Consider the following 26224-nt stretch of genomic DNA (forward strand, 5'->3'; position numbering starts at 1 on the left):
AATTGGTTGAAAGATCGAAAGACGGAAATTGAGAGTTACGCCCACCGTTTCCTTAGTTCCCTGATTGGTCTTCTAGAAGAGAAGGCGGCCCACGTCCACGAGTTCCCTGGATGCCCATTGGTGAATGGTGCTGGTCTGCCAGCGCGCGGGCGTCGGCGCGGGCGTTCGAACCGGCGCTTGGCGGTGTTACCATGGGGATGCGGCCTGGCGGCAGGCTCAAGCTAGTGAGCCGACAGCACGCCTCGGTCGCCCGCCTTGGGGCTCTTTCCTGTCAGCGTTTTCTCCTGTCTTCAGACAGGGTTGATCGAGGAGGAATTTGAAAGCCTCCGAGGTGAGAAATGGCGGGGGAGAACCGGGGTGGGGTGGGCCGGGAGCCTTGCTGCCTGCCCCGCGGGAGAGGGTGAGCAGGGCGCCCGCCAAGCGCGTGAGGAGGCGGGCAGTTGGGAGGGGACCGGGAGTTGACCTCTCCCGATGGTCCGAATGTTCACCCACTCGCCTACCCTCTCCCTCACTTCTCCCGTGAAACCTTTTCTGAGTCTCGAAGTCCTCTTTACCCCTTTGGACCTATAGCCCTGACTGGAACCTCTCTTAGAGAGCTTCTGTTCCTCCTTGGGTACTTCCGTGAACCCCATTCTCTTCTCTTCTCCCATATAATTCTGAGGTCTTTGAGGCAAGGCAAGCATCTTTCACAATGTTTTACACATAGTAGATTTTTTAGGAAATATTTGTTGAGTTGAATTTAATTCACCACAAATAAATTGGATTCCCCTCTATGCCCTGCCCCTTTTTCCCTCCCATACAGAGATTATTTTTTATCTTTATGGGGGAAGGGGGAGGGCATCCTGATCTCATATGCAAAAGGACCTTAAAGTTTATGGTTGGGCTTTCCACTCTTCGTGAAAGGGAAAACTTTTGGATTGCTTACTACAACTCTTCCCGCATTGTGGCTTTTAGTCTTGGTCTCCCAGTGTTTTTATTAGACTCCCTGTTAGTCTTTGCTTAAAACAAACCATTCTGTTGTTGCTGTATGCCAAAAGACTTGATCTCTGTGTCTTAGTGACCCACAGCTGTTGTCACATTTTAAGTGTTTTCTCTTTTGTATTTCTGTTCTGCTTGTAGTCTCTCTACTTCGGCACATATAACAGCTGCTCCGGTAGCCTATCCATTTATCAGGTGTCCGTGATAGAACTGCATTACCAAGACTGTTGTTTCGTTGTTAACTCCTAAGGCTATATATTCCCAATATGCTTTGTTGATTCTTATATCAAAATCATAGCTCAATGATGACTTTAATAAAAGGATTGAAAAAAGTCAGGTATAGCAGCTCTGTTCTTATTACCTTCTTATAAAAGTTTGAACATAACCTTATAGCTAAACTGTAGACCTGTGGCATGTAATGGAACCCGAACTGGGGATTCAGGGTTTGGTCTTGGCTCTGTCTCTTTCACTGTGGCTGGCTTTGCAGGTCATTTATCCCTTTTAGATTTCACTTTTTCCATGTGGAAAATCAAATGTTTGAATTAGATTAGAAGTCATGTGGCTCTATTATCAATTTAGTCAAGCCGTTGATGCCAGGTAGACATCATGCACTCAGTCTTCCAAAGACCATATAGCTGGAAGTAATAGCTACCATTATTGAGCATCTACCCTGTGCAAAGCACTATATCATATCAAGGGCTTTACATAAATATTAAATTTTTCTTAGCATAGTACATTAATCTACTGCCCACATAACATTTCATTAAAAACTGTTGGTTTATGTTGTTAATGAAAATCTTTAGCTATTCATAGTATGTCCTTGGGGCAAACTAGGGCATGATTCTCTCATCTTCCAGTTTAGCAGGAACAGCAGTTTTTTTCTCTGGGCTGCAGTTTTGTTTGTAAAGTGAGGGGTTGATTGAACCACTCTTCTCAGATCCCTTCAGTTTAATTGATGAATTAATCCAGTTTCCTGTGCTGGCTCAGCAAACCTATTCATAATTTGTTCAGAGTAGGTCCTCAGCAAATTTTGTTAAATGAGTAATAGAGTTCTACTTCTTGTACTTTGAGTGTTGTGGTCATTGTATACTTTCCAAGATATTGTCTCAAGGATTTTGATGTTCATATCCTATTAAACAAGAAGACTTTTCCACAGGCATAAACTAATAGGTACCATTCGTACTGGAAAAATTAAGTTTTCCACAAGTATGTCTTTTTCGTGTGTAGGGAAAAACCAAATATGTGGGGTCCCCACAATTCTCTGTGACAGCAGTTGGGTGTCCTACCGTTTAACTCAGTCTAACATTTTACCTGGAGATAGTGTCAGATCCCAGAGGTTAAGGGCTTAGTCCCACAGGACTGCTCCCATACCACTTCAGATGCCAATCACAAGTAGTAGGTCCGCAGATACCCACAACTTCCTCACATTTGGCTACAAATTAGAGGTTCCCACGTCCCCCTCCTCAGGTTTGATTAATTTGCTACAGCAGCTCCCAGAACTCACAGAAACACGTTTATCACCATCAGAAGTTATCTTGCTTATTTGATTATTGATTATCTCCTTCCATTAGAATAATAGCACCTTGAGGGCAGTGACCTTATCTGTTTTGTTCCTCAATGTCTAGAAAGGGCCCAGCTCATAAAAGTCCCTCAAGCTATTTCTTGAATGACTGGATGAAAGCTTTTTGTTGTAACTGTGACCATAGCTGTGTCCATAGCAATTCGTTTGAGTGATAGAAACTTCTTTCATTTTCTTGCTCAGGGGCAGTGAGTCAGGGCACCACCAGCTCTGCTTTAGTTTTCTTGAGTAATCAAACTACCCTGATACAAAAGTTTCTATCACCTATGACTGCAAATGGTATCAAATGCTTTTGTATAGTTCTAAAAATAGTGTAGGGATATTTATTCGTTAAATAATTATTGAATGTTTATTATTCCCAGACATTGTTTTAGATTCCAGGGATAAAAAGATCAATAAGACACATTCCTTGACCACAAGATCATATTCTAGTGGAGGAAATAGACATACTCATAGATAATTATTACAGAATGTAACTGCAATGATAGAGATATGCAAAAGGTATGATATGAACATAGAAGGGAAATCCAACCACATCTGGGGAGACCAGGAAAGAACTCATTTGTGTTTTAATCAATGGGTAAGAGGTAGACAGGTAAAGTGAGGTTTGATGAGAGTTGGAGAAGACCATTTAAGAGCACAATGTGAATAAATGCACAGAGATAACAGTCTAAGAAGCTGACTAAACTGAAGAGTAGGTGGGAGAGAGAGGAATGGGCTAGACTGTAGAAGGCTTTGTAGGACATGCTAAGGAGCTTGGACTTTGTCCTTTAGATAGGTGACAGGATGCCACTGAAAGGTTTTAAATAAGGGAGCAGCATGGTCATAACTGTGCTTTCAGAACAATGATCTGGTTCTGTAGTGTAGAGGATGGTTTGGAGGGGGCAAAACTGGAGGCAGGGAGAGCGGTTAAGAGACATGTAATGATCTAGGTGAACCACCATCTGAGGCTGAACCACCAGGGCTGTGGTAGTAGGAATGAGGATAGCAAAGGGGAAATCTGACATATTTAGGAGATTAAATTGACTGGACCTGTTGATCAGATGTGGGATTAAAGGAGAAGGAGAAGTCTAAGGATGCTTCCCAGTTTAGCTCTGAGTGACTGGATAGATGGTATTTTGTCACTTACCCTACCCCAACCCTCACTTCACCAAGGAACAAAGAGATGGAGGAACAGATTTGGTGGGGAGTTAATGAGTTTGGTTATTGACAAGTAGTTCAGATGCTCAATCATGGGGACATTTTGATAGTGATACCTGCATGTTTTTGCTGCAAGACATCTGTAAGATTGTTAGTTTTATTGTGAGGTGAACTAAAGTTACACTGGAATTCTGAAAGTACTCAGTTAATAACATTGCACAATATCCAGGCCAAAAAGACTAGCTGAGATTTCACAAGCAATGAGGAGCAGTACTGTGTCTGTTATAGTCTTTTAAATTACCTGCTTATGCTGAGATTTGATTGGTTAAAACTAGTGGTATAGAATTATGTGGCCAACAAATAGATATCTAATCACTTTCAAAAACAAATTCATATAGTTGTTTTTAATAAATTATCTATGCCTTTGTTTCTTCATTTGTATAAAGTGAGGTGATGACAATGTCCATCTCTCACAAAAAGTCTTGGAAGATTAATCAGGTAGCATAATTAATTATGTATTAATAATTTAGATCCCAGTGAATGGAATTGTTGTTTTAATCGTTCTTTGCTTTCTCAGCATCACTCCTTTAGAATTAATTTCTGGTGCCATTGTGGCAACGGTTCCCAAGAGGATGTAACCCTGAGTAAAAGCATCTCTGTCATCTTAGTAATTTATAAAAACTGATTGTAATCATTATTTTTCCAATTAAACATGTGAGATATATTTTGTTGAAAGTATTTTATAACTGCAAAATGGCAAAAAATCTGAAAATGACAACTTCTGCAATTGGATTAGATCAAGATTTAAAAAATAAAACACTGAGTTTAAACCCAATGTTGGTTACCACCTGTTCCTGGGAATTCTTTCAGAATTAAACCTCTATATTTAGAGAGGTAATATTTGAACTGTTTTAAGATAACTGGGTTCAGCAATTTTGTTATGCTTATTTTTAGGTGATTGCTCCCATGTTTTGCACCAGACTTAGAAATTTTTAAATGTCATAGTGGGGCTCTTGAAAGGAATTGCAGTAATTGCAAAGCATTAGCTACTTAACCATAAACAAAGTTGAAGCTTGTTTTTCAGTTTCAGAAAGAAACAATCTTTCAAAAAGTACTTTTGGGTATAACTCACATGATTTGTATCCCCAAATTCACAACCAGCCTTAAGAATTACATTAGGTATCATATATTCTCATTCTTTGCAGCTGTTGTTTTAAGCAGCTGTCTAGTATCCCTTGTCTTCTTTTAAGACCAGCGGTCTATAGATAGAATAATCCCTAGAGTTTGAAATAACTTAATTCCCTTGTTGGAGGAAAAGTGTATACTGTATTATCCACATTTTAATCTCCCACTGATAATATTGCATTTCTTGTGTTCTTAATTAGGGATCTTATGCCTAATGTGGGGTACACGAACATCTTAATGCAAATTCATTGAGAATGTTGGGTTTGTATTGTGTCTGTTACTAATGCAGTGGGTTCGGTGACTTTTTAAAAAAGTGATCATTAGGGCTTCCCTGGTGGTGCAGTGGTTGGGGGTCCGCCTGCCAGTGCAGGGGACGCGGGTTCGAGCCCTGGTCTGGGAGGATCCCACATGCCGCGGAGCGACTGGCTCGTGAGCCACAACTACTGAGCCTGCGCGTCTGGAGCCTGTGCTCCGCAACAAGAGAGGCCGCGATAGTGAGAGGCTCGTGCACCGCAATGAAGAGTGGCCCCCGCTCGCCGCAACTAGAGAAAGCCCTCGCGCAGAAACGAAGACCCAACACAGCCAAAAATAAAAATAAACAAATAAATAAATTTATTAAAAAAAAAAAGTGATCATTATTAGTGGTTGCCTAGGGCTGGATGGGTTGGGGGTTTAGTATGTAAATGTATTAAAAGCCATTGAATTCACTTTAAATGGGTGAATTCTATGGTATGTGAACTATATCTCAATAAAGTTGTTATATATATATTTTAAAATTAATTTATTTATTTTTGGCTGTGTTGGGTCTTCATTTCTGTGCGAGGGCTTTCTCTAGTTGCGGCAAGCGGGGGCCACTCTTCATCGCGGTGCGCGGGCCTCTCACTATCGCAGCCTCTCTTTTTGCGGAGCACAGGCTCCAGACACACAGGCTCAGTAGTTGTGGCTCACGGGCCTAGTTGCTCCGCGGCATGTGGGATCTTCCCAGACCAGGACTCGAACCCGTGTCCCCTGCATTAGCAGGCAGATTCTCAACCACTGCGCCACCAGGGCAGCCCTATTTTTTTAAGTGGTCATTGTCACAGTTTAGGGGAACTCAGTTGAAGAAATATTTCTTGGCAATCAGAAGCTATTTTGGTCCTTGTATTTCATACTACCTCTGTATTAATGAGAGCGTATAATATGTTCTAATGCCTGATGACCTTCCCGTGTAGTCCCTTGCTTTCAGGAACAGTATATTCATTTAAAACATGTATAATTGAGCAAGTAGAAAGTGGAAAATAGTAAGGTGTTCGAAAAGGCCACTGAGGTTTAGCGTATCAAAGCTGTGTAACCTTAGGCAAGTCACTTAATCATTCAGAGCCTCAGTTACCACATAAAATGAAGGTATTGGATCAGATCCTAGTTCTCAAACTCTGATGCCCACAGGGCTAACCAATTAAAGTAAATAAATAAAGTTGGTGGGTATAAAGGAACCGGGAGCAGGGGACCATGGCGTATGGATAGTATATGCTCTTCTAAAGAGAGCAGCCATAACTCAGTTGTGATCCATTGTTGCTTTATCTTATTGTAGGCCCAATGTAACTGTATCTTTAATTTTCAAGAAAAGCAGAAACTGGATATTTTTAACTGTTCCTGCTTTTTAAATATTGCAACTAATTTAAAAAAATTTTAAACACTATGCAAGCCAAACTACAAGGTATGAAGGAATCCTTCATGGCCCTAATATAGACTAGATCAGCTATAGACTAGACAATCTCTATTGACCCGGCTAGCTGTAGGATTCTTTTTTTTTTTTTTCCCCTTTATGTTACCTAAATATTATGTGGTACATTCCAAAGGGTATGTGTGAAACATATATGTAAGTTATAAAGCACAATACAAAATGAATAAATACCCAAGACCTAGCAGATAATATCCCTGTATTCTTTTCCTGTTCACCATTTTCTTGCTCTTCCGTCAGAGATAACCATTATCCTTCATTTTGTATTTAGATGCCTAAATAATACACTGGATTTGCTTGCTTTTGAACCTTATGCAAAGGAACGTAGTTTCCTGGGATTTGTTTTTTTCCTCATGATGTTTCTGAGATTGATAAATTGTTTAGTGTAGTTTGTCCTTTTATCACTATTGTATGATGTTCCATTGTATGAATATACCCAAATTTATTTATCTGTTTTTCAGCCAATGGACATTAGGTTATTTTGTTTTTGGCTCTTGTGAACAGTGCTGCTGTGAACTTTTTTGTATGTGCCTCCTGAAGTACACATGCAGAAGTTTTTCTGAGGTATATACCTAGGAGTTGAGTTGCTTGGTTGTATGCTGTATGAACACTCAACTTGGTAAGATAATGCCAAACTGTTTTTCAGTGTTTCTGATTTAGCCCCATGATCCTTTACTCTGAGAGTTCTCCATAACTCTCTGCCTTCTCTAATTTATTGTATTCTCTCCTTCCACACCTTTTTCCCCTTAGTGAAGATAACCTGCCTCACTGCCCCTTATTTTCTTTCTAGACAACCATATGTTCTCTGCCATTTCATTAAGAACTTTTCCTCTAACATAATAGAATCATATTTAGAAATAAATATTACACTTTTACAGTTACATTATAAATAACTTGTTAAAAGTGCCTTTTATTTTTTTTTTATTTTTTGCAAGGTTTTTTTTTTTTTTTTTTTTTAAATTAATTAATTTATTTATTTTTGGCTGTGTTGGGTCTTCGTTTCTGTGCGAGGGCTTTCTCTAGTTGTGGCAAGCGGGGGCCACTCTTCATCGCGGTGCGCGGGCCTCTCACCGTCACGGCCTCTCTTGTTGCGGAGCACAGGCTCCAGACGCGCAGGCTCAGCAATTGTGGCTCACGGGCCCAGCTGCTCTGCGGCATGTGGGATCTTCCCAGAGCAGGGCTCGAACCCGTGTCCCCTGCATTGGCAGGCAGATTCTCAACCACTGCGCCACCAGGGAAGCCCTAAAAGTGCCTTTTAAATGCTTTTCCATGCAGAAATATTTATTTTAAAATTTAATGGTCATTTAAAGAACTTTGTAAGTTTTATTTGTCAGGTTTGATCTAATATTAATTACATTTAAGTTCTGTTTACTGTGTGGTTTTCTTTAATTACCTCACAAATGATCAGGTTATTTCTGGCATTTGTGAACTTCTAGTTGTTTCCAGGGTTGCTCAGCATAAATAATTTGAAATTTTATTGTTGAACGGAGAGGATTTTTTTAAACTTGGGAACATGAATTATTTCTGAAATAACTTTGAATATTTTTCTTTTAAAAAGGCTGTGACACACAGATGCTTTCAACTTTTGTTTTTTTCTACTATAAATGTTATCCAAAGCCACATTTTACTTTCCTCTTCATTGTATTCTTTGTAACAAAAATAAATACACCTTTAAAGAGGAATTATTTAATTAACCATTATAAAAATAACAAAGATTATTTGATACTATGAAATCCATGTACAAACGAGTCAGACTTTTTTTCTTTTTTTAAACAGGCTGGTTTATTTTCTTTAAAATAAGGGTAGAGTTCCTAAGATTCTTAATAAAATGAGATTGGCTTTGGTTTATGCATTATTAGACTTATACTGAATTACTTCTTGAAAACTATGGTCATCACACCCACCTAGAACATGTTTGGTATGCCCTTCTAATTTATTCAACTGAAGCTCTTGAAATTTTCATTCTGTGCTAGAAGAGTGTAAAAAATAACTCAGCCTGTGCATTCTTAATAGCTCTTGACCACAGCTCAAATTTCCCCAGAAAACTTCAATACATTTTCTCAGTTTCTTCCATGGTTAATTTTATTTTTGATAATTATAGAAGTGAATGTTTTAGGAAAAGCGCTTTTCTCTGTTAGGTGCTAGTGTAACATCTAAAATTTAATGGTACAATGTTTCTTTTTGGAGTGATAAAAGTGTTCTAAAATTGGATTGTGGTGATGGTTGCACAACCTTGTGAATATACTAAAAACTATTGAATTGTACACTTTAAATGGGTGAGTTTTATGGTATGTGAATTATATCTCAGTAAAGTTATTAAAGTTTAATGATGTCCTTGAGGGATTTATTGACCCTTTTTTTCCTTTTCCTCTTTGATAATTGAAATTTTGGGAATGTCACATAAATTTGAGAAACTAAAAATAGCTTGGATGCTTAGAACTTGGGCCATTTTCCCCCGTTTTTCTGATTGGCAAGGAATACATAGACCTTAGATTTAGGTTTTCTACTTTTATAGTGATCAAAAACCTTTATTAGAGATATTGAATAATCTTGACAATTATACGCGACAGTAGATTATGCTATTTTCTTCAAATTTGTTTCACTACTTGTTTTTCTCAGTTAAATTAGACTGATTTAAGAACTTTTTTCCTTTATTAGCAGATGTCATTTAGGTCAGTGAAAAAAGAGCTATGGTAAATAGTATGATCATTTTAACTTTTTTCCAAAGGCCTAAGAAAGGAAAATCACAAAATTTTCAGTCAGTAAATGTTAAATAGATTTAAACTAACAATGACACTATATGATTTTATTTTACGACAAATTGTAGAAAATACAACTCATCTATAGTGACAGAAAGCAAGTCAAAGATTACCTGGGACCAAAGGTGGAGGAGAGGATTGATTGCCAAGGGGCCTTAGGAACTTTTCTGATGGGACTGTCTTGATTGTATTTTGATTAATGTGGTGGTTACATGGGTATATATTTGTCAAAACTTATGGAACTGTACCCTTAAAATGGGTCTAGTTTGTTATACATAAATTATACCTCAGTAAAATTGATTAAAAGAAAATCAATTAAAGTGACCACACATACACATGACTTATATTTGTATCAGGTGTTGGTCTTTTGATATGTAGCATCATCTAATGTTTCCACATTATATATAGTAACCAGGCACTTATGTCAACTATTTATGGCAACGAAGGAGAGAAAAGTATTTGTACAATTGTCATCGATGAAACAGTATTACATTAGTAGAAGCCTACACATAGCATTACTATTAATTAATTAGTATATTTTGCAAGTATAGTACATCTACTTCAGTATGTCTAATTTCTTACCTTTAGATTCTGTTATGTATTCAGCTTTTCATCAATTGAATAATAGAAACCATCTTTTAATTGTGTTAAAAGTTTTTAATATGTTTTATCTATTTGTTTCTAATAAGTCAACACTTCCTACATGCCAGGCACAGTGATCCAGTGCCGAATAAGAGAGCATAGCTCCATTATGGAGTACTTTACAATTTTCAAATTAGTTTTACATAAATAATTTTATCACATCCTTTGAGAGAGGGAAATAAAACTCAGAGAAACTAAGTGACTTTGTCCAAGGTTACACAGCTAAATAACTGAGAGTTATCTGATTCCAAATTAAGGTTCAGGCAGTTTAGGTGGGTAGAGTTACATAGTTTAGGTAGATGAATGGAAAATTTGAGGGGACATGTTAAATAGTTGGATCTTATCCACATCCTGGAATGTGAATAAACTTCCTTAATTATGTATAAAGTTGCATGTATTCCCCTTCCAGTTTATCTTCTCTGCCACCAGGATAAGAAAGTTTGAATTTCTGCCAACTGGATTTCTTCCAAGACTCTATTTCTGATTGTTACCCCAACAGCTGAGACCTAGCAGTCTCTGGGTTTGTCACAAAGGAGCACTCTGCATACTGGTGGCATTGAACGTGAGTGGGCCCTACATATAAAAACCTGCCCATCTGGCCTCCATTGGATTTTACTGATTGGCAGGGCATTTTCCAGGTGGTGGCAGCTGTGAAAGATTCCATGCTGCAGCACAGATCTGCAGGAGACAGCCACTCTGTTGAGCAGGGTAGATAGAGTGCCTGTTAGGGGGGCTGGCAAGGAGCTGTCTTTGCAGCTACTTTTGAAGGAGCAGCATGGAATAGTGCAAAGAACATGGGACTAGCCATGAGAAGACCTAAGTTTGAATCTTAGAACTGTCACTTGAGAGCTGTGTTACCTTGGGCAGGCAACTCACTGATTCATTCCAGTCTTTCTCCTCCTAAGTAAAATGAGGGCGTGATATGTGCATTATGGATGAATCTCATAATCATTATGCTAAGTAAAAGAACCCAGATACAAAAAAGAATATATTGTATAATTCCATTTATATAAACTTTTAGAAAAGCAAACTTATATATAATGGCAGAAACATCATACAGATCAGTGGTTGCCTAGGGCCAGGGGCAGAGGGAAGGATGGAATGCAAAGAGGCGTGAGGAATCTTTTGAGGATGATGGAAATATTCTGTATTTTAATTGTGGTGGTGGTTTCACAGGTGTATTCAACTGTCAAAACGCATGGATTTGTACCCTATTGTGCACACACACCCAAAAGGGGATCTTGAAGCTATTTCAGGGCTTAATAAGAAAGAATTGAGGGAATTCCCTGGCGGTCCAGTGGTTAGGACTTAGCATTTCCACTGCAGGGGACATGGGTTCCATCCCTGGTCAGGGAACTAAGATCCCGCATGCTATGTGGCGTGGCCAAAAAAAAAGAAAGAAAGAAAAAATTGAAATAGATTTGGATTATTTACCATTTGTACAGGAGGGGAGAGAAGCAGCACGGATTGGTATTTGTGTTGTGTATTTGTAGGCTGTGTATTTACCCTTTCTGCTCTAGGTTACCCAGTAAAGTTATACCTAATATAATAGGAATTCTCCAACACTAAACAAAATCAACAATCATCCATCTTGACCTCTAACTCTTCCTTTACCCCTTTGTCATTTTTATCTGAATTTTTATGAACTAGTAATAGTAGGGGACATTTGAAATCAGACAGATTTCTTAAAATATTTGAAATACTTAATTTACTAAAAGTTTTTATCTATATTCCATTGTCCGGTCATTCCACTTCTTAGTGGTTATTATATCCTATCACCTTTATATTGAGGAACTCTATTGACATCCTCATAGTCACAGTGCGACAAAGATGTCAATGGTAAATTCTTAACTCCAGTATGTAAGGAGGGCTGCAAGAAATAAAGTGGAAATGACTTGCCCTCCCCAGCCCCCCAAATTCTCATCCTGTATTCTATTAATGATTGTAAATGCCTCAATGTCCTTCTTAATAAGGCCTCCCAGAAGCCACAACTAATTGTATGGGGTTGACACTGAAGTCAGAACTTGATCTAGAAAGACTATTCAGTAACTCAAATATGAAGTGAGTAGTGACTTTCCTGGATTAGCTACTTGTGGCTGTATAGCGTTATTCCTGATCTCCAAAGGGAAGAGAAGGGCTGGTGTGGTTGTGCTTATTCTATCCCCTCTTTCCCTAATGCCCAGGCCCTCTCTGCTTAAGACTTGCCAGGAATACGTAACCTTTAGCTGGATGTGGGACAAAGGGCAGCTACTTCTAAAACAGGGATATGTGTTTCTTGGAAGAAAGCTGATTTTAGGTTTTGGCCAGGAAATATACAAGATGAAGCTCTCAAAGACTAAGGTAATTGATAGAAACACATGAAATATATAAAACCCATGAGTTAATAATGAATTTGAACCTGCCTCGCCCCCTCAAAAAAAAGCAAAAGCAAAACCCCAAAAGAACTCATTGGACACCATCCAAAATAACTAGGGCACTACTACTACTTAACTCCGAAAGTTAGAAATTAAAAGAAAGAATACTTTTATGCCCGCCTTCATGTGCATACTCTACTTTGGATAATCAAATAGCCCTAGTTGTTGACAGAAAGTTTTTCTTTATAGGAAAATTCCACAAGGAATGATAGATTCAGAAAATCACCATTTTGCAACCCCAGGTAGCGATTGAGGCAGGTAGCGATCAACAGAGGATGAAACCATTGGATTGATTGGTTGATGAGAGAACTTTACAATGAAGGAAATCAGTCTGCAATTTGCAGACATTTGTATGTATTCTGATGTGATGTATTATGAAGCACATGATAACACCTATGAAGTATTTTTACCCCAAATGTGGAACTTGATTCTAATATAGGATTGCCAGATTAAGCCAACACAAAACAGGACACTTAACCACTGTGCCACCAGGGAAGCCCCAACAGGGTTTTTAAAATAGAATTCTGGTATAACCAGACTAAATAAAATAGTTTATGTAAAGTACTTAAGCATAGTGCTTGGCATAAAATAAAACTTAGTAAATTTTAGTTTCATCAGATCATCAAGTAGTATGATCTACTTGATGGTAGTAGTAGTATGGTAGTATGACTATCAGCTGAAATAATGGGATTAGCCTTGTTATATAAAACGTTTCTTTTTTTTTTAACAGAGTATTTATTTTTATTTATTTATTTTTGGCTGTGTTGTGTCTTTGTTGCTGTGCGTGGGCTTTCTCTAGTTGCGGCGAGCTTGTGGTGTGAGGGCTTCTCGTTGCGGTGGCTTCTCCTGTTGTGGAGCATGGGCTGTAGGCATGCTGGCTTCAGTAGTTGCAGCACGTGGGCTCAGTAGTTGCGGCACACGGGCTCTAGGATGCACGGGCTTTGTTGCTCCACAGCACGTGGGATCTTCCCGGACCAGGGATCGAACCCATGTCCCCCTGCATTGGCAGACGGATTCTTAACTACTGCACCACAAGGGAAATCCCTATATAAAATGTTTCTTTGACCTATATGAAGTATTCAGGGTGATATTGGTAAAGACATTGTATATATTAGGCTCTTCTTGGTTGTAAGGACCCTGAGATTGTGTCCATTACCTTGGGTGATGGGTCTTGTAGAGAGTTAGGAAACAGAAAAAATGGCTCCATAGCCACATAAGCAGGCTTAATGGAGTCTTCTTTTTTTTTTTTTTTTGATGTGGACCATTTTTAAAGTCTTTATTGAATTTGTTACAATATTGCTTCTGTTTTATGTTTTGGTTTTTTGGCCATGAGGCATGTGGGATGTTAGCTCCCCGAGCAGGGATCGAACCTGCACCCCCTGCATTGGAAGGTGAAGTCTTAACCACTGGACCGCCACGGAAGTCCCTTAATGGAGTCTTTTAATCATTTAGTTGCCTTAGGTAAAAAGTAGAAATGGTAGAACCTTTTGTCCTGTGTCCTATCTAAGCAGATTCTGTTCATTTGACAAATATTTGTTGCTAGCACAGTGCTAGACTGGGTGGGATCGTATTCCTTTTCTCTTTAAGAATTCTCACTATAGTATAAGGCAGAGCCACCTTATCATCTCTGGAACAAGGCTGGCAGTAAATTAAAAAATAAAAAATATGAGTCTGTAATAAATACCCTGTAAGTTTTACAATTAAAACCCTATAGTTGGAAGAGAGAAATCACATCTCCCTGGGGTAATTCATCTATTCAGCAAACATTATAATAGTGTGGATTGTTTTTAATGGCTATAACAAACAGGTATGAAAATGCTTAAATTAAATAAAAAAGTAGATTTCAGTATAGTTATGAGTACAGTGTTAAATACAGTGTAAAAAAAGTGCACTAAAAAAAAGGCTGGGAGGTGGGGGGGAAGGTGGACGAAATAGGTGAAAGGGACTGAGAGATACAGACCTCTGGTTATATAATAAAGTAGTCATGGGGATATAGTATACAGCGTAAGGAATATGGTCAATAATATTGTAATAACTTTGGGAATAGATGGTTACTGGACTTACGGTAATCATTTCATAACTTATGCAAATGTCAAATCATTATGTTGTACACTTGAAACTAATATAATATTGTACATCAACCATATATTTTAAAAAAAGGCTAGAGGGAAAAACACCAAAATAGTAACAAGTAGTTGTATCAGATCAATTTGGGGAGATTGGGAAGAAGGGAAGTAGGTAAAATTAAAAATATATTTTTTAAAATCAGTAACATAGTTACATAGTTTCACAATTTACAAAACAGCTCTTCTAGGTCCTGCTCTGGGTGATGGAGACAGCAGTGAAATAGAAATAACAATAGGAAAGGTAATAATAACTACCACATTTATTGGCATACAGTAGTCTCCTTCCCATGCTTACCCTCCAACAACTAGTCCCCCCACACCAGTATTATTACTTTCTTGTGCATCCTGTCAAAGATATTTTATGCCTGATAAGCGAATATATAGATCTATTATAGATCAATTATCTCTTTCTCTTTAACAAATGATACCTTTACTATACAAACTGTTCTGTACCTTGTTTTAGTAGCTTAATATATTGTAAAGTTTTCTTTCTCTTCAGTAATATTTTGAGAGTTTATTCTTTGTAGTTGCTACATAGTATTACATTTAATGGAGTACCATAATTTATTTAACCAGTCTCTATTCCATTTCTTTGCTATTATATAAAGTGCAGCAATGAATAATTTTGTACCTATGTCATTTTGTACTTGTACGTAGTATCTATAGGATATGTTCCTAGAAGTGGAATTGTTGGGTCAGTGTATTTGCATTTGTAATTTTGATAGATATATCAATGCAGTACAATCATAATCACCTGGGGAAACCTTTTCAGTGTTCTTATGTCTGCTCCCCCTCAAGATCTGGGAGGGTTTTTTTGTTTTGTTTTCTTATGGATCTGGGATGGGCTCAGGTATCTATGTTTTTTAAAGTTCCTGGAGTGATTCCGATGATTATCCCAGAAGAAGAGAGGGGCTGGACCTTTGTGAAATGAAATGTGGTACAAAGAAGCATATCTAATTTAAAAAAAATTTTTATTGGAGTATAGTTGATTTACAATGTTGTGTTAGTTTCTACTGTACAGCAAAGTGAATCAGTTATACATACACATATATCCACTCTTTTTTAGATTCTTTTCCCATATAGGTCATTACAGAGTATTGAGTAGAGTTCCCTGTGCTATACAGTAGGTCCTTATTAGTTATCTATTTTATATATAGGAAACATATCCAACTTTAAAACAAAAGAGCATAGGCTAACTATAGGGCTCAGAAAGGTACTATGCTGCCAATTTATGTAGAAGCATGCTGTTGGCTGCTTCAATCAGCATGTCCAGATTACTGCTAACTCCAGTATCTTCCCCTCCCATGATATTATGGGATATCCAAGCATCACAATATAAATATGTTGGTCTTAAAGGTACTGATTAAGGGATGCAATAGAAGCCATGATTATCAGAGTTGGATTGGGGAATGTTGGGTATGTCGCTGAGGGAATAAGTATGTGAAATACAGGATCTTGTACAGCCTGTGGAAATTGAGAAGTCTGCATAGCACTTAACCTCTTCCCCTGGGTTAGGCTGAGCCAAGTAGGGAATATAACTTTTTAGAAATAACTTAAAACACACCAAAACATTGAAGGCTTATTCTTTTCTAGGTTCTGGGTGAGTAGTAGTAATACAGTAATAGTAATACAGAAATAACAATCTCAGTAGTGATAGCTACCAACACTTATTGGGTACTACGTACATACTGGGCATTATTGCTGATTAATACTTGCATTATTACAAGTATTTTCTCATTGAATCCTAACCCTAGAAACTGTGGGGACTATTGTATTTCCATTTTACAGTTGAGAAAAATGAGTTTCAGAGATGTTAAATAAGTAACTTGCTGAAGGTCACACATGTATCTATTTTATAGGATTGTTTAGAGGTTAACAAAGTGCTTAGAACAGTGCTTGGTACATAATAAATGCTCAGTACATACCAGCTGCTATTATTGTTATTACTGAAGCACAGAGTAAATACCAGTTATCCCTTGCTAGGGCATGCCTCACAGAAGAAAAATGTAAATAGGGTTTTTCCAAGGAAAGACGGGTATTCCCGGTAGAAGACACTGTAGTAAAGGGATTGATTGGTGGCCTGGTTTAACTACTGCGTAGGATGCTTGGTGGTAAAATGGTAGAAGAGGCTGAGATAAGAAAGAAGGCTTCACGGGGGTGAAGGGAAGCTATTGAGCCCTCTTGAAAGAATGGACGTGGCTCATTTTAATAGGCAGAGGGAGTTGGGAACATTTCAGGCAAAGATACAGCATTTAAAAAGGCATAGAAGCTGTCAGTGTTGCAGTTACCTACTGCTGTGTAGTAAACTACCCCAAAACTTAGTGGCTTGAAACAATTACTGTTTTATTTGCTCACAGTTCTGGTCTCACCTGTGACTGTCATATGGCTGCAGTCATCTGGTGGCGCCACTGGGGCTAAATAGTCTCAGATGGCTTCTCTGATGTGTCTGGCTTTGAATATGGCTGTTGGCTGGGTTTCTTCACATGACCGCAGAAGAGTCCCTAGAGAACAGTAGAAGCTGCAAGGGCTCTTGAGGACTAGGCATGTAAGTCACATAGTGTCATTTCCACCACATTCTGTTGGCCAAAACATGTCACAAAGCCAGCCTAGATGCAACAGGAGAAATAAATTCCATCTCTTGATGGAAGGACCTGCAAAGAATTTGTGACTTTTTTTTTTTAATCTACCACAAATGGAAAAGGGCAGGATGAGTTTAGAATGTGTTACTTATTAGGCCCTTTGGCCTTTTCTTTAGCCTAAGTAGCATTTCCTCCAACGTTTATTACACAGGGTCCTTTTTAAAAAAAAAAAATAAATTATTTATTTATTTGGTTGCGTGGGGTCTTAGTTGTGGCAGGCGGACTCCTTAGTTGCAGCACATGGACTCCTTGGTTGTGGCATGCGAACTCTTTGTTGCGGCAGGCATGTGGGATCTAGTTCCTTGACAAGGGATCGAACCCGGGCCCGCTGCAGTGGGAGTGCGGAGTCTTACCCACTGTGCCACCAGGGAAGTCCCAAAACAAGGTCCTTTAATCATCACTTTTACCTGGCCCTGACCTCTTTCTCTGTTTCTCCTAGAGTGAAGATAAAATATAAATTAAAATGAAAAACAAAAAAGCTTTACCAAGAACTAACTAATAGAATTTTGAAAACTCTGAATTATTATTATTTTTTAAAAATAAATTTATTTATTTATTTAATTTTGACTGCATTGGGTCTTCGTTGCTGCGCGCGGGCTTTCTTTAGTTGCGGCTAGCAGAGGCTACTCTTCGTTGTGGTGCGGTGGCTTGTTGCAGAGCACGGGCTCTAGGCGCTCAGGCTTCTGTAGTTGTGGCTGGCGGGCTCTAGAGCACAGGCTCAGTAGTTGTGGCACATGGGCTTAGTTGCTTCGCGGCATGTGGGATCTTCTCGGACCAGGGCTCAAACCCGTTACCCCTGCATTGGCAGGCAGATTCTCAACCACTGTGCCACCAGGGAAGCCCCCCCAAAACTCTGAATTATTTTTAAAAAATTTTAAAGAGAAAATGTAGTTTACTTACTTTTGAATATTCTCTTGAACTTGATTAACAGTGATTAACTGTTTGTTAACAGTGATTAACAGTGATTAACTCCTCAGGGAGTTCTCCAGGATTTTAATAATAGACCAGGATTATGTGTTATTACCACATCATTTGTTAGTATTTAATTAAATAGCTTGGTGTTAAATTTTTTAAAGCATTTTAATGTATAACCATTTAAAATCTTGACCATAGTATTAATTTCCTAGGTAAATTCTTTTCTTAAAATTAATTAATTAATTAATTAATTTGGTTGCACTGGGTGTTGGTTGTGACAGGTGGGCTCCTTAGTTGTGGCATGTGAAACTTTTAGTTGCAGCATGCATGTGGGATCTAGTTCCCTGACCAGGGATCAAACCCAGGTCCCCTGCATTAGGAGCACAGTCTTAACCACTGTGCCACCAGGGAAGTCCCCCTAGGTGAATTCCTTTATTTATGTTCTGTATAGGTAGACATCTACAACCAGCTACCGTTTAGAATAATCTGAAATCCTGAATTAGTAGGTTCTAAATTAATGATGTTTTTACCTCTTTATTCAACTAACGTCTGCCAATACGCAGCAAACGCAAATGTGATTTCCTCTGAGTTATATTTATTTATGATCCTCTGTGGTCCACTATTTAATTCTGCTTTCCATTCTGAAAGAGCTCTTAACCTTTGTTCATTAATCATGGGAAACAGTTGTGCAACATGCCTTGACATTAACTTGAACATCTAAAATTAGTCCTGTAACAATCAGCAGTTGGGAACAAGGTTTTAGTAGTTTGTGGTATATGTTAAGTACACATTGCAAGGTTGGAAGGAACTCCCTAGAAATAAGTAAGTGACTTGTGTTATGTGTGTGTGCATGTACCTGTGTGTATACACAATTGAAAGTCTCTTTTTATTAAGCAGATGGACAAATTACATCTGTTACTACAAAGGCACTATAAGCATCTTTATGCACTATGCTGTTTAATCATTTTAGAAGAAAAATATATTTATGGAAAACCTGGTATGCTAGAATGGATTTTTCTGCATGTTTCTTTTGTGGTTTTCATTTTTTAAAGGAATAATTGTATTATATATACTATATTTCAAGTGAATGAATTTTTTTTTTCTCTTCAGAGTTTATAGAAACCCATTCACAAAAATGACATCCTGGTTATATGAATGTCTTTGTGAAGCTGAACTAGCACAGTATTATCCTCATTTTACTGCCCTTGGCCTTCAGAAAATAGATGAATTAGCCAATGTTACAATGAAGGACTACTCCAAATTGGGAGTCCATGACATGAACGACCGCAAACGTCTCTTCCAACTTATCAAAATCATTAAGATTATGCAGGAAGAAGATAAAGCAGTCAGTAGCCCAGAGTATCCTCTACAGACAAGCAGTCTGTGCATCAAGCCTCAGAAATCTAGATCTGGCCCTCGAAGGCAACTGCATTTTGATTCCCCTGCTGACAACAAAGACAGAACTACCAGCCACAATCAGTTTGAACTGTGCGATTTATCACATTTATCTGCAAGTGAACAGAAGTCTAGTTACCTAAAAGTACTAGAGCATTTGCTACCAGATGATTCCCAGTACTGTACAAAAACAAGAATTCTGAATGCCACAGCTGCTGATTCCTACCTACAAGAAGAAACTAACACTTCACTCTTTTCATCAAATCACTTTTCTCCAATACAGGGAGATTGTGATAGTCCCGTTATGCAAAGAGTCTCTCATGTTTCAGGGTATAACTATGGAATCCCTCATTCTTATATCAGGTAATAACTTATTTTTTTCTTTTTTAATTTTGGAGGGAGGGTAGCCTTAGGCAAGGGCAGGCTTCTCCATGACCAGAGGAGACCAACTATTCCATATTTACAGAAAATGATAGTGAACAGCTTCTGCGGTGATAATGGAAGTACCTTGATAGGGGGAAATTAATGACGAATTTGGTCTTTTCAGCTGGGAGAAAGATGATATTGTTCATGTGCATCAAGCAGCTGCTACTTACCAGGGTCTGCTATTATTCCTATAGCAGACATATTTTTATTATTATAGTGTAGCATGATACATCTAATGCATCCACGAAGGTAAAATATCAATAGTTAACTAGTCTCTGCAGTGAAAAAAAAAAATTACACAATCCACAGGATTTTTTTTTAAGGCTATCAAATTCACTTCAGCCAGGAGGCATGAAGCTTAGTTAAAAACAGCTGTTTAATTCGACTAGTTGAATTAAATAGGTCTTTGGAGCAATTGATTTACCTGCACATATTGAAATATGGTCCTGATTTTGAGTGCTTTCTACAATTCCAGCCCTGGAAGGACAGATGATTTTGGTCATTTCAAAGAGTAAGACACTTTTGTTGGAGTTTAGAGTTTGGTTGTCAGAGTGACAGTGCTTCGAGTTAGAATTTGAAATAAGGTCCCTAAGAGGTGAAATATCAAGTAATCCCTAATAACAACCTTGGTATATGATAGAAAATACATTCTTTTAAAAATAATGTGTATTGTTTGTTTTGTTATTTTAAAAGTTATAGATGGTGAGTTGTGGAGAAATAAAATACATTCTTAAGCCACTTTTTTTAAAAAAAATAAAGGCTATTATTCATACCTTAAAACAAAGTATTTACATCTGGTCTTATATTGGTTAAGGTTTCAGAGGATTTCATAACCAACTAGTTCTTTTATTCTAAAAAATAGAAGACCCAATTTTAAAGGTAAAAATGCCTTTAGTAATTTGAAATACATAAGTGAATTCTATAGTGTTTTTGGAAGAAAAATAAATATTTTTTTTTGGTTTGGTTTAGCAAAGCACAGAGCATATAGTACTGTTTTCTTCTTTCAGTTGTGAAAGGACTAGATTGTTCTATGATCATCAATGCCAGGATTGTTGCTGTCCTATTGGTTAGCTCAGTGGTGAAAGAACAAATAGTTTCTTGAATGTTAGTCTTTCATTGAACAACACATAAAAATCTAAATTGGAATTATTTATAAATAGAATAAAGATGTGACTTTGCATTATTTATTTAGATAGAATGGATATTTTAGTTTAAATATTGCTGTTTTATTTATTTGGCAAATATAAAGTACCACCTCTGCTTGCCCTGATCCTAGATATAAAGATAATTAGGATATCTGGAGACTCTCAGACTCTTAGGCCGCAGGGTAAGTGGGAAGATAGGCAACCATATAGTGAGATAAGCACTCTCACAGAGGTTTGTACGTGGCAAACCCAGAACGAAAGCTATTCAATTGAGCTTTCTCACTTTATATCATTATTATCATACTCTTCCCACTCCTTATTATATTAGAGAAATGGAGGTAAGAAAGTACATTTTCCCCAATAATTCTCAATATTGTCTTCTCACCCAAACCCTAAGTAGGAGCCAGAGTTTCAGAACCCTGAGAAACTCCCTCACCAACTTAAGGCTTCCTATTAGTGAGTCATCCGTGTCCAAAGAGCATTCTCTTTGGATACCTCAAATCAGGTAAGTTCAAAATAAATTACTGGACTCAGAACTTTAATAAAAGTCTAAGGCGTTTAGATAACTGGCTGCCCTGACTTATTTAAGATCTTGAACAGACCTAACTCTAGATGTATTAACTCTGCATGTCAGACAGATATATTTTATTTCTTCTAGGGAAGGTTGAGCAGTAAAACCAGAGTGTTTTAGAATACATTAAAACTTTGTGGGTTTTTTTCTGGGGAATTCCTTGGCGGTCCAGTGGTTAGAACTCAGCGCTTTCACTGCTGGCCCGGGGTTCAGTCCCTGGTTGGGGAACTAAGATCCGCAAGCCATGCAGCATGGCCAAAAAAGAAAAAAGAAAAAAAATTGTTCTTTTCTTATTAAAAAATCTAACATATGCAAAAGAAGAGAAAATAGAACAGTGAGCCCCCACATGCCCATCATTCACTTTCAATGATTGTCAAGATTTTGCCACACTTACTGTCAAAATGGTACATTTTTTTAGACCTCTACTCTACATTGGTTAAAAAAAACAAAACATGCTTCAAAGGGCTTGAGTAGTCTTTGTTTTTTTTTTAATTGGCGTATAATTGCTTTATAATGTTGTGTTAGTTTCTGCTGTACAATGAAGTGAATCAGCTATATGTATACCTGTATCCCCTCCCTCTTGGACCTTCCTCCCACCCACCCCCCATCCCACCCATCTAGGTCATCACAGAGCACTGAGCTGAGCTTCCTGTGCTTCACAGCGTGTTCCTAACCCAAGGAATATTGCCTCAATATTCTGGATGTTAAGGTTGATGAGTTCACTGAAGTCAGCCAGAGAAGAAATGTATCTGAATAGAAAGATGAATTAGTGGTGAATTAGCACCAGTGGTGAATTAGTACCAGTCATAAAATTGTCCTGGGAAGAGGAAATATAGGATCGTGTTCTCACAAATAAATATATATCAGGGTAGGCAAAAAGAGGATGCAAGAAAACAAGACAAAGGGAGTGCCAGAATATACCTGGGAGAAACAGGGGGAAAATACATTGAAACCTACCACCAAATTCAAGGTATTTAATAAACCCAGGTAGGATAAAAAAAAGAAATTAGATTGAATGGTCCAGAAAACAGTAAATGTACAATAATAATTGGATTGAAAGAAAGCAAGAAACCTGCTTTTGGATGGTGTGGAGTAAAGAGGGAGATAGAAGTAATCAGGATTTATAGCGAATAAAAGAACTCAGTGTCAACCCTTCAGTATGTAACATATTGTGTGTATGTGTGTGTGTGTGTATTACACCTAATATATAACAAAATGTACTGATACTTTGACCTCTTAAGTAGTTTTATCATATTATTAAAAATTAAAGCCCACTTATATATCAGCCAGAACCCCTCAGAGAAAGAGAATCCTTGGACTGAGATGGAGAAAATCAGAGTTTGTGTTCGAAAACGCCCTCTGGGCATGAGGGAGGTACGTCGTGGAGAAATTAATATTATTACTGTAGAAGACAAAGAAACTCTACTTGTTCATGAGAAGAAAGAAGCAGTTGACCTCACACAATATATTCTGCAGGTATGATGCTTTCCTTCTGTGTTTGGAACTAACATTATCAAGTGTCAATTTTTTGTTTTTTTGTTTGAGTAGCAGTACAAATTCTAAAATCCGGTTTTGGGTTTGGGTGTTGGCATTCATTCCTGATGTGACATTGCATTAAATCATTGATAAACCTTAGCCTTCATTTTTAAAAAATATAGTGCAGTGGGGGATACAAAAACGTAACTCCTCCACTCTTGTGCAATAGAGTTGCATCATACAGTCACTTAACATGCTTTATGTGAACTTAATTACACATATTCAGTCAGAAAAGAGCAAATGAGGGAATAAAAAGAGTTTAAATAATGAACTGGTGGTAAGCAGGGCCAGTCACTGAGCGTATGCACCAGAGCGACTATGAGATGGTCACAGTCTCAATTCTCTCCTGTCTCTCACAGTGTGAACTTCTCGTTCTGCTGAGTGCGAGTCTGAAGTTTAATGATGGAGGGTATATTTTTGAGCAAAAAGACCCCAGATTGCCAGCCAACTGCTTATTTTGATTCTCACTTGTATTTGGGCCTAGGCTTAATTTGGTGGAAATTGGGCTCCTGAACAGGCCACTTTGTACAAGGTAGATTGCAGTGAGTAAATATAACCCAGGGATGTGATTTTATATCGAACATATAAGGGGTTAAATAAAACACTGTAGTTCAAACACATTAAAAAACGTTCACTCCCTGCCAGAATGACCATGATGAGTCCAAGGACAAAGGGTTTGATACTGAAAGAAATTTATTCCTAGCTGATAGGTACCCTTGCGATAATTCCTTCACTCTCTTATAAAAGCAGCAAACCCCACAGATGGAAGATACCATAATTTAGGTACTCTTAAAATTATGAAGCAATTATGAATAATCTTAAATAGGGGATAATCCACCAGATGTTAAGATTTGGGAATTCAGAGTTTCTCTTATCTGAATCTGCCTCCCTGCATGTTCATATTATGTTCATTCTATTCTCTCTCTCTCTTGCTTCAAAACCCAGTGACTGGGAGTTCCATGGTGGTCTAGTGGTTAGGATTTGGTGTTTTTCACTGCCGTGGCCTGGGTTCATTCCCTTGTCAGGGAACTGAGATCCTGCAAGCCACGTGGTGCAAGAAAACAAAACAAAACCCAGTGACAGGTAGAAAGAAAAAAAAAGTGGTGAGTAATCTGGTGTGCAAGCAATTCACCTTAGTCAGCTGAGATATTACTCTACTGGAATAAATCCTTTAACACTGAAGTCAAATTGTTAATACTCTCCCCTCTTTAACACTTGCATTGTTCTTTTTTTTCTTTGCTTACCAAAATTGACTTTCACAGTAACATTCAAAGCAATCTACCGTGTCTTTCTATGGGCACTAAATTACTAGGCCACTGTATAACCAGCGCAGTCACTTTAACAGCCTTATTGATTGCTGGTCAATGCACAGTCTATTAGGTCTAGGTGGGAGGTATTTATATTGAAGATGGTCCAAATGACCAATTAGTTGTAATACTATCTAGTTCCATGGCTACTTATAGCCATGGTAATAGCCCTATCCAATCACCATCTACCCAAGACTGCCTTAATGATGCTTCTGTCACAGTAATTCCCTCAAGGAGGCATCATCGTATCTTTTGTATTTTTCCATTATCCCAAAACACAATAACCTTACTTCTTTGTCATTGCCATTGGTCAATACTTATTGAATACCCATTGTTTCCTTAGCACTTCATCTGCTGTTTGAACTTTGGACCTTCGCTCTCATAGGTCAAAGTCCTTACCTGTCAATGCTTATAATATATGTGTTGAGAGGCCTTTTTTCTCCCCCTTTTTCTTAAGTGGGAAGAAGAAAAGGGAGGTTCATAGCAAACATAGCAAATAAATATTGATACTAGATTCTTTGGGTTTTATTTTTAAACTTATTCAGGAATTCAGATAGGTTTGTGTGTCCTTTAATTAAACATCTTACCCTTTCAAATCTTCTTTTGTTACTTATGTGATCATATACATATAGTGTGCTGTCCTACTTACCATTAAATTTTAGGATAGCAACATAATAAGTGAAAAAACAAGGAGACCTATCTGTATGTGTTTCATTCCAATTTCTTAAAGAAAAATATATATAGAGAAAAAAAAGATGGTACTGAAATATATCAAAGTAAATAGTGGCCATCTCTAGTGGTAGTAAGATTTACAGATAATTTGATTTTCTTATCTGTTGTTATCCATGTTTAAAATCTTTTTATACAATCAGCAGTGTTACTCTTATAAAAAAAAAGTAAGAACTTTTGAATAGGATAGATTTACCTATTTCAAAATCAAAACGGTATGCAATGAAGAGTGTCTCTAATCCCATTTCCTCCTTGAAGACAACCAGTATTACTTAAGTGTATTTTTCCAGAGATATTCTATAAAGACACTTATAATTTTTAAAAAAACTTCTTTAAAAAATAAACTATGCAACTCTGATCATATCAAAACTAAAGTGAATTTTTTTTTTTTTTGGCTGCGCTGCACTGCTTGCAGGATCTCAATTCCCTGACCAGGGATTGAACCCAGGCCTCGGCAGTGAAAGTCCAAATCCTAACCAGTAGGCCACCAGGGAACTGCCTAAAGTGAATGTTAATCCAACTTCATTGATAAAATATGATCAAATGAAAGCATATGTGATGCACATGAACTATAATAGTAATCTTGTATGTTCACATATCTTTCATGAAAGATTCGTACAAAATTACTGGGAAAATCAGTACTTAAATCCTATTGGAAGGAAAGATACTAATTCCTTTAGTCAATACATGCTTTCAAAGGTGTTTACCCAAGAGCACTTATAGAAAGAGAAGAAGAATAGCCATATACTCATGAAATAAAAGAAACCCCCCCCAAAAATATATATCCACATTTACTTCCATTCATTTTTTTTATTTTCCTGAGAAAAGCCAAAAATGCTTTTGACTTCATACTTAACTATAAAAACCTACAGTGATATTTGAGCAAAGAATGGATTTGTCTCCTTGCTTAAAGACCAGTTATGAGTTAGATATAAATCATGTCCATTAAAGTCAGATTTTAGAAATATATTTTACTCTTTATTATTGCCATTTTCAAGCTTAATCAAAAATATAATGA

The 26224-nt window shown here is 37.6% G+C and overlaps 1 protein-coding gene across 7 annotated transcripts in view; it reads left to right on the forward strand.

The window, feature by feature from the left end:
• Window positions 1-26224, forward strand: part of KIF24 (kinesin family member 24) — a 61102-nt gene that overhangs the window by 64 nt on the left and 34814 nt on the right. For 3 of the 7 annotated variants that reach the window (XM_059924575.1, XM_059924571.1, XM_059924576.1), the window contains exons 1-3: window positions 89-331; window positions 19208-19855; window positions 22921-23110. In XM_059924575.1, coding sequence (XP_059780558.1) covers window positions 19233-19855; window positions 22921-23110 — 813 coding nt within the window. In that variant the 5' untranslated portion in view covers window positions 89-331; window positions 19208-19232. Of the gene's footprint in view, window positions 1-88; window positions 332-18836; window positions 18920-19207; window positions 19856-22920; window positions 23111-26224 lie in introns of those variants that run through there. The other 4 variants (XM_059924572.1, XM_059924573.1, XM_059924577.1 and 1 more) reach the window with 4 other exon arrangements.

The sequence above is a fragment of the Balaenoptera ricei genome, chromosome 6 (genome assembly GCF_028023285.1).
Source record: "Balaenoptera ricei isolate mBalRic1 chromosome 6, mBalRic1.hap2, whole genome shotgun sequence".
NCBI lineage: Eukaryota > Metazoa > Chordata > Mammalia > Artiodactyla > Balaenopteridae > Balaenoptera > Balaenoptera ricei.